The sequence below is a fragment of the Nicotiana sylvestris genome, chromosome 8, assembly GCF_000393655.2.
Source record: "Nicotiana sylvestris chromosome 8, ASM39365v2, whole genome shotgun sequence".
In the NCBI taxonomy this organism is placed as follows: domain Eukaryota; kingdom Viridiplantae; phylum Streptophyta; class Magnoliopsida; order Solanales; family Solanaceae; genus Nicotiana; species Nicotiana sylvestris.
In genome coordinates, this window is record NC_091064.1 from 150,106,711 (window position 1) to 150,123,606 (window position 16,896).

At 36.1% G+C, this 16,896-nt stretch overlaps 1 protein-coding gene across 1 annotated transcript; it reads right to left on the reverse strand.

Moving 5' to 3' along the window:
• Positions 1-860: 860 nt before the first annotated feature.
• Positions 861-12,329, reverse strand: LOC104217832 (DNA-directed RNA polymerases II and V subunit 8A-like). Its single transcript, XM_009768163.2, has 5 exons — positions 11,966-12,329; positions 8,863-8,945; positions 7,922-8,079; positions 2,298-2,392; positions 861-1,319 (listed from the first exon to the last, which is right to left on the reverse strand). The coding sequence occupies exons 2-5, from the start codon at positions 8,933-8,935 to the stop codon at positions 1,208-1,210; spliced, it is 438 nt and encodes a 145-aa protein (XP_009766465.1). The 5' UTR covers positions 8,936-8,945; positions 11,966-12,329; the 3' UTR covers positions 861-1,207.
• Between the last annotated feature and the right edge of the window lie 4,567 nt (positions 12,330-16,896).

Here is a 16,896-nt window from a genome sequence, read left to right on the forward strand (position 1 = left end):
TCTTTTCTTAAGAGTAAAATTTCAGTTTCTTTCTCTTAACAGTATGATCACGATTTCTATAATAAAAATATGAAAAGTTTGGATATTTTTATTCTTTCGGGTAAATCGATAACCGCGATAAGGATTGATAACCGATTAACTGATACCCAATAACCGATATCTTATCGGTTCGGTTATCGGTTTAGCATATTTATAAACTGATAACTAATATACCAAACCGATAACATTCACAACCGAACCGATCGATGTCCACACCTAATTTTTAGTTTAAACGATTGGGAGGGCAGTTACTTAGGTTAATTCTTTATACTTGATCAAACGATTGTATTTTACATTTCATGTTTTGGTATATAAAGATGAAAAAAGGTGTATTAAGATACATGCAATTTAGTCACTTTTAATTGGTGTTAGTAACTGGTTAATTTAACATGTTCTTAATTTAACATATTCATGAACTGAATTTTCTTTTTTACATAAAAATATGATCAATATTTAACTACTTATTTTCAAAAAATAAAAAGTTTGGTATGTTTGGGTGTTAGTTAACTTAGTCATGCACTTGGGCTTCGACTTAAAATTGGACTTGGTTACTAAGCTCGGGCTTTTAATAGCGGAGCCCCGACATGCCTAGGGTCATATGATCCTTGGGCTGCCTGCACTTGTTTAATTGAAGTTTCTCATTGGGCTACTGTATGGCCAGCATCACAATTTTATTTTATTTTAGCAGCATCACAACTATTTCCTCTATACTTCAGGGACCTTTTTTTTTTTTTTTGGTTTAAAAGACTTCTTTATATTAGTTAAAGAATGAGCTGCTGCCCTAAGGCAGTTACACAAAAGGGAATAACACACAAGGCTCGTGATAATAACAGTTCATTCATGGACTGCAACTATATTACCAGTTGATAAGAGTTATAATTTTGTTCACCACAGAATACTAGTACTAGTACTAGTAGTAGGAAAACATTGTTTCTTTTTCTTTTTTAATTTCACGAGATAAAAGGATAATAACTGCACATTAGGTTCCCACACCTCAACAACATAAATAGAGCTCCGTTCATTGGTCTCTATTATTATCTCAGTTACATTCTTTTGTATCCTTGAAGCTGCGCCCCACATGCGATTTATCACGTGCCAGTAGCTTAGCTTACAAATACTCCATCTTCTTTTAAAGTTAACATTGAGTGATTATTACCAATTCTTTACATCAAACCTTCCTTAGGAGAAGGAACAGCTTCTGATCAAGCTCAAATTTAGCTGCAATGGATGGATCTCCTCTCAGCTGCATCAGAAGTCCTCCAAATGAAACAAAAATGTCTCTGAACACCAACGAAAACCAGTAAATCCATTGTTATATTAATAAAATCCTTGCCGGCTTATAAAAAACAAGTAAATCGATTGGTCCCAATGACCAGAACAGAGACAACCCCCTAACACTAACTTTAAAAGGTTAAACCTGAAAGATATTTAACAATAAGAAGGAAAAAAAAGGGCAAAACTTCTAGCACAAAAATGAAAACAGAGAAAAACCAAGTACAGGAAAGTACATTTATACTCCATGATAAAATGCAATAGAAGAACTATAGTGCTAAAAAACAAGTTACATGCTAAGTTGCGCGGACTCTTCGATTTTGGTGCCGTCCCCGTCCCGATACGAGACGGGGACGGAAGCGGGAGCGGGAGCGGGATACGTCCCGGATTCGGTCAACTGACTTCGGACATTTTGACCGTAGTCATCGACAAATTTGGGAGAAAAATTGAGATTTTGATTTCTCAAAATCAAAAATAAAACAGATGTAGGAGAATGAAAGAATAATGTCTATCTTGGAGAATGAAAGATTGAATCTACAATATTCATGTAAGTTTTTCACAGAATATCTCTCAAAATTTACGATATTTTTATAGCTCTATTTTTTATTAGCCAAATCCCCGCACCCGTATCCATATCCGGATTCGCACACCCAAATCTTAAAGTTTAGACTTTAGATTTTGCCGAATCCGATACTCGGATCCTCGGATCCGTCCCCGTATCGGATAGCCGCACCCGAGTCCGAGCAACTTAGGTTACATAAACCAAAAGAAATAGCATTTAGAAACTAATCTTCACCATAAAAGAGAGCTAAGAAGTCAATCTAATCTAATTCCATATCAGCACTCAGAAACAAGAAGCAGAGCAGATATTGCTAAAGTGCAACAGTATTGCACAAATGATAAGGCAAGAACATGTCAAAAATATAAATTTAGTTCATGGAATTGAATATGAGATTAGTTATATGAGAAAAGTTATTCAAACATACGCTTTAACATGCTTTCCTGAACCTTCCTCTGAGATCCTATATAGCTTCCCATGCATGATATATTCGAACTTGTCAGCAAGTGATTTCTTGTTACCCTGCCATCAGGTTGCAATACCAACAGGATTTCTAAGAGTTTCACCACCAGACAGTCAGATAAAAAAGGAAAAAGAAAAACGAAGGAAAAGAAAGAAGGCCATACAAGCATTTGGCTAGACAATAGTGTTAGAAGTTAGCTCTAAGCGGCCTTAAGATATTTAAGTTATCAAACAGAAGTCTTTAAGTATCTTTTCAACTTTGGCCGTATCATCTTTTGTTATTCTTGGAGTTTCAATTATCTTGTTACCGTAGGTTGGGAGAATGGAAGAATATTTGGCATATTAAAGACTTCCATGGAAGTTTTTTCTTAAAAACATATTTTAGAGCAACAAGTACGCCTCAATCACAAGCTAGTTGGAGTCTTGGGGTTCAACTATATGGATCCCCATCAAAGGCTCTTACCAACATACAAATTTCCATAATAAACTAAAGAACTACTAGCAAACACTAGATCTAAGGGTATCATCATGAATAAACCTTAACCCCAACTAGTTGTTACAGTCATATGGATCTTTTGCTTCTATCATTTTCTATTTTTCGACACATTCAGATGGATTCCGAGACCATGTGTATTATTAATATAAACGAAAATCCACTTCCTTAGTACACTGTTATGAGTAAACCAAGTGTATATTTCAAATGGTGAAGGATATTATTAGTTACAGGCCTAGATATTGAAAACACAAGGATATGTTATGTATTCAATGGTGGAGAAAGTATCACGAAGGACTAACAGAAAGACATCAAAAGGAAGCTCCATAGCAATTTAAAAATGAGGAAACATGCCAAAGAAAACTTAATAAATGTAACAGTTTAAAACATTCATGACAAAAAGATGTCAAAAAGACGACATTTGTCACAAAGGAGACTTGCTTCGTTATGAATGAGATCATAGTTGCCTCAAGTCTTTAAAGAATATTTGTGTGTCATGTGTTTAGGGAGTTAAATGACCGGAAGATGGGTTTTCCAGTTTAGTTTTGGGGACTAATTTCAAAACTGAAGACTTCGGACAGCACTATTTTCTATTTTGGTTCGACAACCTATAAAGTCAAGTTTAAGGAAATCCTTGAAAGCAAACACAAACTGAAAGATGTTAAGATGATTCTGTTATGTTACCAAATTTGTTTTGGTTCCCCAGTTTACTAGATTTGACAAAAATTGAGATTGCATATTACCTTTGAGAGAAAATCAAGAAAAATCACATGAACCAAAGACATCCATAGATGCTCAAAGAGCAAGCTTTAATAAACATACAAATAGCAAAATGCATAAAATCAAAGGCCATCTTACATATAACAAATGAAAAGCAAGTTTTCTTTCCCTGGATGCTCAGAACTTAAAGCTATGTAGCATTCATTATTCCTATATATGACAGAAATTCTCACTTATGTCATAGTGATTTCTTCCTATACGTATCTATTTTGGCCTCCTTTTCCTTGATTTCACTTCCTCTTTCTTTCTCAAAAGCTAAGGAATTCCTAAGGACAGTTCAAGGAACAAGAACATTTCGTTATCATCCAAATAACACTATAGATGGATCCTTCAGTGGTGAATGGGAATAAAATCCAGCACACGGCAACATCAAATGATTATACCTTCACTGGCAGATACAATTTGTTTGTCCTGCCAATTACTTTAGAACCAATGAACCAGACATCAGAACCTATACAATAAGAGGAGGAGGTGAGGGAAGTGTTTAGTCAAATAGGGGAGGGGATGAGTGAGTGGTTGGAAAGGGCAATAGAAGAGGAGGAGGTGAGGGAAGCAGTGGTGAGTTAGTGCAAGATATAATGCTCTGGGACCTTATGGATTCACGTTAGCTTTTTCCCAACAATGTTGGAGGATAGTTAAGGGTGAATGATGGAGACCATTGCGGATTTCCAAGATTCTGGAGAGTTCAAGAGAAGCCTTAACGCTTCATTCATCACCATTGTGCCAAAGAAGGAACTTGGAAGAAATATCAAGGATTATAGACCTATTAGTCTGGTAGGAAGCATCTATAAGATCATTTCTAAGGTGCTTTCAAACAGACTAAAAAAGGTATTGGATGAGACAGTGTCCACTTCTCATTCGTGGAAGGTAGACAGATCCTAGATGCATCACTGGTGGCAAATGAAGTGGTTGATTCTAGAAAGAAGAAAGGACAGCCGGGAATTCTTTGTAAGTTGGACCTTGAGAAAGCTTATGATTGTATGAACTGGGACTCCTCGGATTTTATTATGTCGAAGATGGGGTTTGGGGACAAATGAAGGAGATGGATTAAGTTTTCCATTTCTACTGCTACATAATCTGTTTTGGTGAATGGGAGTCCATGTGGTTCCTTTGGGAGTTCGAGGGGCTTGAGACAAGGGGATCCTTTATCCCCTATGTTATTCATTTTGGTGATGGAAGCATTAAGCAAGATGATGCATAGGGCGGTCATTGCAGGTCTATTGAAGGGCTTTGATGCTTCGCTTAGGGGGCATAGTAATGTGACAGTTACACATCTTATTTTTGCAGATGATACTTTTGTTTTTTCCGATGCAGAGGTGTCCCAGCTAGCTCACTTGGGGACAGATCCTTGTATGGTTCCAGGTTGTGTCAGGTCTTAAGATCAATCTCAAAAAATGCGAGATCACATCGGTAGGAGAAGTGGATAATATTGAAGAGATTGCGCATGTGTTGAATTATAAGGTGGGTACTTTACCTACCACCTACTAGGGGGTACCGTTGGGTGCTTTGAGTAAAGATCTTGCAGTGTGGAATCCGGTTATTGAGAGGGTAGAGAAGTGACTAGCAGGATGGCGAAAGAGGTACTTGCCGAGAAGAGGGAAGGAAGTTTTGATCAAAAGCACCCTTTCTAGCACACCTACGTATTTCATGTCACTTTTGCAGGCTCCTGGTAAAATGACTGAAAGGTTGGAAAGGATTCAGCACAACTTTTTATGGGACAAATCGGAAGAAGCAAGAAAGTACCATTTAGTGAATTGGAAAGTTGTCACTTCTCCAAAGGAATGGGGAGGACTCGAAGTGAAAGATCTCAAGGTTTTCAATAAAGCTTTTCTAGGGAAATAGAATTGGAGATTTGGGATGGAGGAGAATGCATTTTGGACGGGGGTGATAGCGGAAAAATATGATATAATGGAAGGGGGTTAGGAGGACCAAATATAACACCACTATTTGGTGTGGTTTATGGCGAAGTATTATGAAAGGGTTTGAAGACTTCATGGGACACGTTTCTTTTAGGGTTGGGGATGGAAGCAGGATTAGTTTTTGGGCGCTTTAGTAGTGCGGTAAGAATGAATTGAGGGAAGCTTTTCCTAATTTATATAGAATATCTTGCCAAAAAGAGATGAAAGTTCAACAAATTTATAGGTCTCATGAAGGGGTAGTTCATTGGGATTTGAGATTTAGGAGATGGAAGAATTCCACAATTTGGTGGAGATATTGTTTGAGTTGGATATACCGAACATTATGTTGAATGGAGATGGTGAGAGAGTAGAGATGAATTATTCACTGTTAAGTCTTTTTATAAGAGGTTATTAGGGAGAGAAGAACATATTTTCCCTCATTGCTCTATTTGGAGCACCAAGAAAGGTGTGTTTCTTTGCATGGTTGGCGGCAAGGGGAGTGATTTTGACAGCGAAAAATTTGCGAAAAAGGAGGATCACCTATGTTAGCTGGTGCTTCATGTGCAAAAGCTTGGGCGAAGATGTAGATCATCTTCTATTGCATTATCAAGTGGCAAGTCATTTAAGGAGAGTGGTTCTTATTTTGTTTGGGAAAAAATAGGTGATGCCAGGCATAGTGAGGAGGCTTTGCATAGTTAGTGTTACGCGACGCCTTCCTGATGATCTTTGGAAGGGCAACGTAAGGCTAAGCAACCGATGTCAGTGCGGTTGCTGTCCGCCAATGAGGTCCTCGCCGCACGCTAGACTAGATTGTCAGTGCCGTGCGGGAAAACCAATGTCGTGAGCAATTGCGGAAGCTGAGAGAGAATTGGGTTTTGAATGCTGATGATGATTTTATTGATGACTGAAAATGATGATTACAATGATGTGGTGTCGAGGGGGAGAGACACCAGAAAATGCTGATTGAAATGTTTGATTGTTTGGTCCCCCTTAATAATGCTTAAAAAAAATAAACCAACATTACAAGACTAGTCCTAATAAAGCTGTAGAAGCACACTGAAATGAAAATGATGTAAACTAGCCTATGATTACAATGAAAAGGACTTAGATTATTACAAGGAAAAACTAAGTCCGATGGCAGCATCTTTGTCTTGCGGGTCAGGGTCTGCGCGCGCGTTGCTGTGGGCGCGCGCGACACTTGATGTGCTGGCCTGAGGCTGGGCACTGGTGCTTGGCATCAGGGTCTGTGCGCGAGGCGCTGTTGGAATGGGCCTGCAGCTGGGCGCTGGCGAGGCATCAGGATCTGCGCGCGCGGCATTGTCAGGGTGCGCGGCGCTGTTGTCATTGGCCAGCCCTTGGGCGCTGGCGAGAGGCATCGGTGGGGCGACAGAGACACATGCGCGCTTGTCACTTGGCGCAGCCAAGACCACGGGGCCGACCATGGCGCTAGGCATTGTGAGGCTTGCTAGGCCGCCATGGGGCGCGGCCAGGGGTCATGGGGCGTGTCTGGAAAGCAACCCATGACATTAGGCACGTAGGATGGGGAAGAGAAGGCCAAGGGCATGGCGTATTGCCCCCTTGGCAATTATATGGGTTATTTGGAAAGAGAGAAATAGAAGGGCATTTGAAAGGTTGGAACAAGATTTTGTGAAGTTGCAAAGTAGTCTTTTGTTTTTAGTTTTTGGTGTACTCATGAGGTTCCTATTTGTATTGAGAATTAGGCCTCTTTTGTTGAGAACAATATTTTGGTATAGGTTCTCTTTTTTTGGTATGCGGCTTGTACACGGGATTCTCCTCAATTGTTAATAAATCACCTTATCAAAAAAAAAAAAAAAAAGGGAACCGCGGCTCTATGGAACAAAAATGTATCCTATGACAAATAAAAACAGAAACCACCAAAAAGTTGATATTTTCGTTAGTTTCTAGTTCTAGTTAATACACTAGCTCTCTATTAAATGAGATTTCAAAAATCATTCAAGATAGACAAGGTTACGGAACTAAGATATTTTCTTAAAAGGGCTCGCTCACTTGTTCCAGATATGTATTTTTTCCTTTAAATGAAAAAACAGTACATTCCAAATGCCAGTATATAGCAAGTTGTTTTCTTTTGAAAAAGGTATATACATATATTGGACATGATTATAAAGGCACTTGATGTTTATAACTTGATGAAAGTGATTCATCATTGTAAGTTAAACACCCTCAAATTTGACTGGATTTATTGCTTTCAGTTTCTTTTTCTTAATCTTTCTAATGCAGTTTGACTAGTAAGACCTACTGTGTAGGAATATCTCTGAGACTTCAAGTTACTTCAGATACCATCTTTATGATATATAAAAATTACACAATTAGAATTATATCAGTCAAGTAGCACTATTGGAAATCTAGAAGGATAGACAAATCATAAGAGTAAATTACCTGAATGAAATAACCTGTATCTGGTGTCCCATCCAAGTTCAAAGTAGATGCTAAAACCATCATAAATTTCTCTTTGACGCGCATAGGATATATCTCAGTGTTCACATCCAACAGCATGTACATGTCAAACTGCTCACTCCGTGCTTCAATGCGATTAACTAAAAAATGCACATGATATTAGATCACATCATTTGCAGAAAAGAAGTGTTACTGCAGTTCAACAATTTATGGTGCCAACAATAAACCAGATTTAGTCCGTCCGTCATATGCCACAAATTGGTTTTGCCAAGAAAACTGCACTAGCATTATATTTTATTGCTTCCTCAGCCCGTTGTATGATTAAGAAAGCCATTACAGAGGCACAAAACTTTATCACAATTCAACTGGAGCATTTACAGTCAACTACATGATTACTTTTTCCTCTTTTCCTTTTTTCTTATTAAAGGCCAGGTAACAAGACTAGTTTTCTAAATACCACCTTCTTTTTCTTTAACCTTTTTATTTCTCCTAATTATTCTTTTGGCAACTGAGAAATCACCGACGGCAAGTGGTGTACAGTTCGAAACTCGATGGATAATAAGTCCGCACCTCTACCCTTCTCCATATAAATATTGGGAGGAGAAGGTCTTAGATTCATATCCCAGCGGAAACAAAGCACAGGTGATTTCCTCCCTTCTGAACAAGCTTTGGTGCGCAGAGTCACCAGGTACCTATGCCAGGTAGTAGGTACCCGGTTTGAAATAATCAAGATGTGCGCAAGCTTGTCTGGATGACGGCACACCACCGTCATAAGTAAGAATTGCAATGGTAAAAAGTCTAGTAGATTAATTCAAACTTACTGCATCAACATTGACATCTACAGGTTGCGTGTTGGCTCATATTTCAAAATTCATTTGATTACTAACTGTTTACAGAGCATAAATAGATTAATTTGGGCATACCTCTGTCAAATTTTTTACCATCAGGATCCTTTTGAGTAACAGTAAATATATCTTCGAAAAGTGTTTCAACCATCTTCAACAACCTGCATTAGATAAGTTGAGAACTCAAAATATTAATGATAAACGTACACTCACAACCCAATTTACAATCTAAAAATTTACTTACTAAAAATCAATTGAAAAATGGATTAGGGTTCCGTCTTGTATGAAACAGAGACAAAAAGGGCGGGAGAACTTAACAGGTGTTACAGTGATGGCGATTAAGCGAGGTTTTGGCGATTTCTTCCTTTTTCTTCTTTTTTATTTTTGTTAAATGACACGCTTACAAGTTTGAAGAAAACATATTTTACAGTTGATTTTATAAGTTTTAATGAGGGAAGAAAATGCATAAAAACCTCCATGCTGGTGTCGAATTTGTTTTTGCACCCTTAAATTATGTCGGGGACCTATTACCCCCTAAACTATTTCGAACTGGAATATACCCTCTTGGATGATGGGTGGCACCGTGGCAGAGTATAGAATGACAAGCAAATAAAAATATTAAATTTTACTTTTTCAACATCTCTTTCATTAAATATATTTATTTATTCTTTTTTCTCTTTCATAAATATATGTATGAGGGAGCAAAGACGTGTGTGAGGACTGTAGGAGGGGTCTCGGACCATTTTCCAGTCATGATGGGGCTGCATTAGGGTTCAGCACTAGGGGTGTGCATTCGAATCGGTTTATCGATAAATCGAATCGATTATTTGTCATCGGTTTATCGATATCGGTTTAACGATTTTTCTATTTCGATTTCGAAATTTTCCTTATCGAGTTATCGATTTCGATTTTGTCCTCTTCGGTTATCGGTTTATCGATAAACCGATAAGATATACTAAAAAGACAAATATACCCTTATTCTAATCAAAACTCTCCGGCAACCCCTTCACTTCCAGCGGCGGCGCGTGTCCTTGCCCTAACAAGGAAGTCCTTCGGCCAACACCTTTAACACCCATATACGTCCTCTCAAATTCCTCTGCCGATGCCGTTAAATCAGAGAACTGAGTAACTCCATGAAGAGCTGTAGGATCCAAAGCGTGATGTTCAGCTGCCTTTAAGAGATCCAAAGTAAAAACTCACTTCTACTTTTTTCACAACTTTAACCTCACTTTAGTGAAACACTCTACAATTATTTTTTCACACCACATTATGGAAGAAAGACTATTATTTATAGGTGTAGGAATTCTTCCTTGAATTAAATTGGAAGAAAGTGGGGTTATAAGTTATGAAATCATGGAGAACATGGGATAATGGTTAAATTATTATGTAATTAGTGGTAGAACATGGGAGAAGAGTTATAAAAAAGTTATGGTCATTTTCTATATCATGGAGTAGTAGGAGTTATGGGAGTTATGGTCATTTTCTACATAATGGAGTAGTAGGAGTTATAGTATATTTTATTTTAATAATAAAATGTTATTATACTAATATTTTTTCACTCATTTTAATATTAAAATAAAAGAATTTTACCAGTTGAAGAGAGACTGTTATGCATAATGAAGGTGTGCTCTACATTGAACCTTCACTTAGTAAAACAACGATCTTTACTCCAGAGTCAGTAGTAGTCTCAGACTTGAACTATGACTGCTTTAGGAAAATAAATTATCACTGCTTACACATAATAATCAGTTTACATGAGCTTTATTAGCCAGTGTCACACCTCCTTTTTACACACCCGAAGGTATATATAAGGGAGTTTTCTAATCTAAGTGACATTATTCGAAATAGGATTATTTATTCAATTTTATTCAGAGTCGCCACTTGGGATGGTTTGTTTTCTGGTGTCTCAAGTCACCGGTTTATTTTAAAATCCCAAATCGAGGAAGATTCGACTTTCCTTTTGAAGTCTGCGATCCAAAAATTCTGAATAAGGAATTCTGTCAACCCGAGGGAAGGTGTTAGGCACCCCCGGATTCCGTGGTTCTAACAAGGTCGCTTGAACTATCATAATTTGGCCTATTATCTGATTTTAATACATGTTTTAGCCTATGCTATAATTTTAAACTATTAACCGTTTTAATTGATTTTAGGAAGATTCAATGCTATCTAAAACACGTCTTTGGACCACGCCACATGAAATGCACCCGCGGTCCGCGACCCATTTTATTTAACGTTGTTGAGATTGGATTTAGGTCACATGAAATGCACACCCGAGTTTAGGAAAGTAATTTTTAACATAGCGCGCCTAAAGCAACTACGCACTTTCAACTTTGCGAGGGCCATGGAAAATTCAAGATTTCTAAAGGATTGAAATTAATTAAGTGAGGGTCATGCGTTTGAGATTTTATTTGGCATGGCGCGCCTCAAATTATTTTAAGAAAAAAGGTTATATATTTTAAAGGCAAGCCAAAGGTGCTTCTATTTTAATTCTTCTAAACTACTTGAGATTATTGCAAGGCCATGGGATATGGAAGTCAATTGTGAAAAATGGATTAGCTATTGATTCGTTAACAAGTTCAAATCCCTGTGGCCTGTCAGCAATTGCGCATTCAACACCACTAAATTTTAAATCAAATTCGGAACTAACCGGACAAATCGAATAAACTGACCTTCAAGCTTGCCATCCATATTTGAAAATTACCCAAAGAAACTGACATATCCATCTTATAAGAAGAGATAAAATAAATGTAGAACAAACAAAATAGTTTAACATAGCTAAAGCACATATTACAGTTTCAGAGCTCATTTCAAATGAACACATTCAATTCTTCAAACCACTCAAACGACAAATCTGTGGCTTTGCAAATGAAATTCTAACAACGACTAATTACCAACAACAAACACCCAAATTATCCCTTAACATCTAACAACTCAAATAGACGTGCTAGATTTAACAATTGAATATGAAACCAGCGGCGTTTGTCCTTCAAAATCCTCAAACGACAAAAAGAACCAAAAAAAAAACATAGATAGCGAGAATAGAAAATACAAATCGGATTGATATAGAATTTGAATCACATTTTTATGAATAACAAAGTTCAATTGTTTCACAAATTCAATAATTAACATTTGACCATTCCGAATCGAGTTGAAACAGTAGCTCAAAGACGAATAAACATACCCGGAAATGAAGCTCCGCAAATCAACAATACAGCAGCAAAATCAGCAGAATCGAACAACAATCAACAGAGCTTCGAACCCGGAAAGTTAACCATGCTATTATCCTTTTTCAAAGCCATTTTTCGTTTTTTTTTTGTTTTTCTTTAATTAAAAACTATTTCAGCTGGGTTTGCTCTGCTTCGCCGGACAGTAATGGAGGGTCGTTTGTTTGGTTCTTGACTGATACCAGCGAGAAAATGAGGGAGAAGAGAAATGGGAGTCGCCGCTGCCCTGTTTCTTCGAAGGGGTTCTCTGTTGTTTTGAGGAAAAATGAAGAAGCAGCCTGTAGCCTGGGGAAGCTGCGCCTTTTTCTTTTTTTTGCCCCCTCCCTAGGTCTTTTCCTAGGTTATTTTAATGTGGGGGAATTGGGCCTGGCGGGTGGGGCTTGGTTTTGGGCAGATTTGGGTATAGGATTTGGCCCAAATTCAAATTAAATTCTTTTTTTTTAATTTCCTTTCTTTTATTCTCTAATTTTTCCCTTTTCTTTTAATTAAAATTCTACAAATTAAAAAATCCTAAATTATCTAAAAATATGAAAGTAAGATAATTAGTTAAGTATAAAAATTATAAAAGCTACTTAATCCTAAATTAAAAGAGAAAAATTAAAAGACAAAAAATGTAAAAATGAGCTATTTTTTTGTGATTTTTCATTTTTGTAAAACACTAAATTACTAATTAATCTAAAAAATGTAAAATTAAGTCCTAAATGCAAATACATGATATTTTGGTATTCATAATTAAAATGAAAATTAAACGTGCATAAAAATGCAAACAATTAATAAAAATCCTACAAAATCCTATAAAATGGCAAATAATTGGAAAAAATCTATTTCATTTGATTTTATAGGAGCAATTCATATAGGGCAAAAATCACGTGTTCACAGCCAGCACATTACGGCCTTGTGTTATCCCAATTTTCATGAGTATTTTTTAGAACAAGCCCAATTCTCATAGGAAGCGGCCTACTTCCACACTCACATAGGTGAAATCTATCAAGGGTGCTCTTGTAACTCTAATATCTCACTCATACGAGCTACAGATTTTCATTAAGAGTTAATAAAACTCAACCTCGCAAATCATTACAGGATAAATGCACACACACCATAGGGATGGAACAATAATAAAAAATAGTGCATTTCGAACCAAGCCATCATATGATTCGTTCTTCCCATTGAACCTGGTTATAGAATCTCTAGCCCCCATGTTGGCTTTCTTATATGTGACTTATGAGCTTATGGGCTTCAATCTCATCCCCCTCTATATGCTCCAGACCCTTTCTCTTGCTAAGGCTTGGGTCAGTGGATCTGCAAGATTATCACAAGAACATAATCAACATTAATGGTGCCACTTGTATAATATAATCTCATAGTACTGTGTTTTCTCCTTATAGGTCTGGATTTACCATTGTAATAACAGTTTTGTACTCTACCAATTGCAACGGTGCTATTACAATGAATTAAAATTGGAGGAATTAGTTTTTCAAAATAAGGAATTTGAAATAATAAATCTCTCAACCAATTCGCTTCTTCACTAGCTGAAGCTAAAGCAATTAGCTCAGCCTCCATGGTAGAGTTAGCAATTATTGTTTGCTTTTTCGATTTCCAACAAATTTTACCACCTCCCAAAGTAAAAATATAACCTGTAGTAGAACAGGAATCATCAGATAAAGTGTTCTAATCTACATCAGAAAAGCCTTCGAATACAGCAGGATATTTTTTATAAAATAAGCCATAGGTTTTTGTACCAAGTAAATACCTCATAACTCTTGTTATGGCATGCCAATGTTCACTATCTGACTTGCTTGTAAACTTGCTAAGTACTCCTATTGTGTATACAATATCAGGTCGAGTACAATCAGTCACATATCTCAAGCTTCCAATTAAGCTAGCATATTCCTTTTGATTTATCACATCATTATCACTTTGTACAGAAAAAAAGTGAACACTTGAATCAAAAGAGGTTACAACATGCTTGCAATCAATAAAATTATATTTTTTTAAAATTTTCTCAACATAATGTGACTGGTCAAGGAAAATTCCATCACATGTTCTAGTAATCTTCATTCCAAGAATTTGCCACACTCAAATCTTTCATGTCAAAATGGCTACTAAGCATGCTTTTAGTTTCTCTAATAACATTCATGTTAAAGCTCAATATTAACAAATTATCAACATCGAGGCAAATAATTATATGTGAATAATTCCAAGACCTATGATAGATGCACTTATCACACTCATTTGATTTAAAATCATTTTCAATCACGTAGGAATTAAACTTTTCATGCCATTGCTTAGGTGCATGTTTCAAGTCATATAGGGATTTAATAAGTTTACACACTTTACTTTCTTGGCCTGCTTTTATAAAGCACTCAGGTTGATCCATATAAATTTCTTCACTTAGGTCCCCATTTAAAAAAATAGTTTTTACATCCATTTGATAAATATGCAAATCAAAAATTACAGCAATAGCAATTAAAAAGTCTAATGGTTGTAATTCTAGTTACCGGAGAAAAAGTATCAAAAAATTCTAGGCCTTCTAGTTTCTTAAAACCTTTAGCAACTAACCTAGCTTTATACTTATCAACGGATTCATCCGATTTTAACTTTTTTCTTAAGACCCATTTGCACCCAATTGTTTTACAACCTGATGGTAAATCAACCAACTTCCAAGTTTTAGTAGAAATTAGTGACTCCATTTCATCATCTACAGCCTCTTTCCAGAAAAATAGCATCAGGTGATAATAAAGCTTCTTGTAAAGTAAGATGGTCATTTTTAATATTAAAAACATAAAAATGAGGACCAAAATCTGTTTATGTTCTAGCTCTTTTATTTCTTTTTAACTTAAAAGTATCATTTTCTTCATTTTGGAAAATAGAATTAGAAGAACTAGGTATAGACTAAAGATTATATTCTCTTCAAGATTTAAAAATTTATAGGTTGTACTATTAGAAGCATAACCAAGAAAAGCACAAGTGGTAAAATTTTTACCAAATTTTGTAATTTGAGAATCCGCTAGCCTAACATAGGCTAAACAACCCCAAACTCTCAGATAACTCAAGTTTGGCTTGTGATTTTTTCACATAACATGCAGTCAAAATAGCTTTATCCCACAAATTTAAAGGTGCATTTGACTCAATGAGCATGGCATTAGTTAATTCTACCAAAGTTTTACTTTTTCTTCCAGCCACATCAATTGATGTAGGAGAATAAGGGGGCATAGTTTCATGAATTATTCCCAATGATCTAACAAAAGAATTAAATTCAGTAGGCTCATATTCACGGCCTCTATCACTTTTAATTCTTTTTATTTTTCTACCAAATTGATTTTCAACCATATGGAGATAATTTTTAAAAATTTCAATTGCATCACTTTTATTTTTCATCAAATAATATATGTGTACTTAGAGAAATCATCAATAAATGTGATAAAATATCTATTTCCTCCGTGAGTTAAAATTCCTCCAAGTTCACCAATACCAATGTGAACTAATTCTAATAATTCAGTTTTTTTCAACTTGAAAATGAGGTCTTTTAGCTATTTTAGCTTTACTACAAGCCTCACATTTTTCAAAATTCTTTTTAATCATTGGGATTAATCCTAAACTATTCATGATTCTCACATAACGATTATTAATATGTGACAAACGAGCATGTCAAAAATTAGTAGAAGAAAACATATAAATAGAACTAGAAGAAGTTTTATTCATCTCAACATTCAACTTGAATATCCCATCACATGCATACATCATACCCACAAAAATACTTTTTTTCACTATTACATATTTATCACTCTCAATAATTTGTTTGAAGCCTACCTTGTTAAGAAGAAAACTAGACACCAAATTTTTCTCATTGAAGGACTATAAAGTACGTCTTTCAACGTTAATACTCTTCCTGAAGTAAACTTCAAATCGACCTCTCCTTTTTCGAGCATCTGGGTTGTGTGAGAATCACCAAGCATGATGGTTTTGGGCTCCTTAAATAGAGTATACATTTTAAACCAATCTTTATCATAACAAACATGACAATTTGCTCCAGAATCAGCCCAACATCCATCAACATTTACAACCATGTTAATGTTTGTTATCACCGCCAGAAGTGGCTCTTCGGTAACGTTTGCCTGTGGTGTTAGACCACGTTTCCAAATTTGCAAAATCGAGCAATATGCCCATTCTTTAATTAACATTTGACCATTCCGAATCGAGTTGAAACAGTAGCTCAAAGACGAATAAACATACCCGGAAATGAAGCTCCGCAAATCAACAATACAGCAGCAAAATCAGCAGAATCGAACAACAATCAACAGAGCTTCGAACCCGGAAAGTTAACCATGCTATTATCCTTTTTCAAAGCCATTTTTCGTTTTTTTTTTGTTTTTCTTTAATTAAAAACTATTTCAGCTGGGTTTGCTCTGCTTCGCCGGACAGTAATGGAGGGTCGTTTGTTTGGTTCTTGACTGATACCAGCGAGAAAATGAGGGAGAAGAGAAATGGGAGTCGCCGCTGCCCTGTTTCTTCGAAGGGGTTCTCTGTTGTTTTGAGGAAAAATGAAGAAGCAGCCTGTAGCCTGGGGAAGCTGCGCCTTTTTCTTTTTTTTGCCCCCTCCCTAGGTCTTTTCCTAGGTTATTTTAATGTGGGGGAATTGGGCCTGGCGGGTGGGGCTTGGTTTTGGGCAGATTTGGGTATAGGATTTGGCCCAAATTCAAATTAAATTCTTTTTTTTTAATTTCCTTTCTTTTATTCTCTAATTTTTCCCTTTTCTTTTAATTAAAATTCTACAAATTAAAAAATCCTAAATTATCTAAAAATATGAAAGTAAGATAATTAGTTAAGTATAAAAATTATAAAAGCTACTTAATCCTAAATTAAAAGAGAAAAATTAAAAGACAAAAAA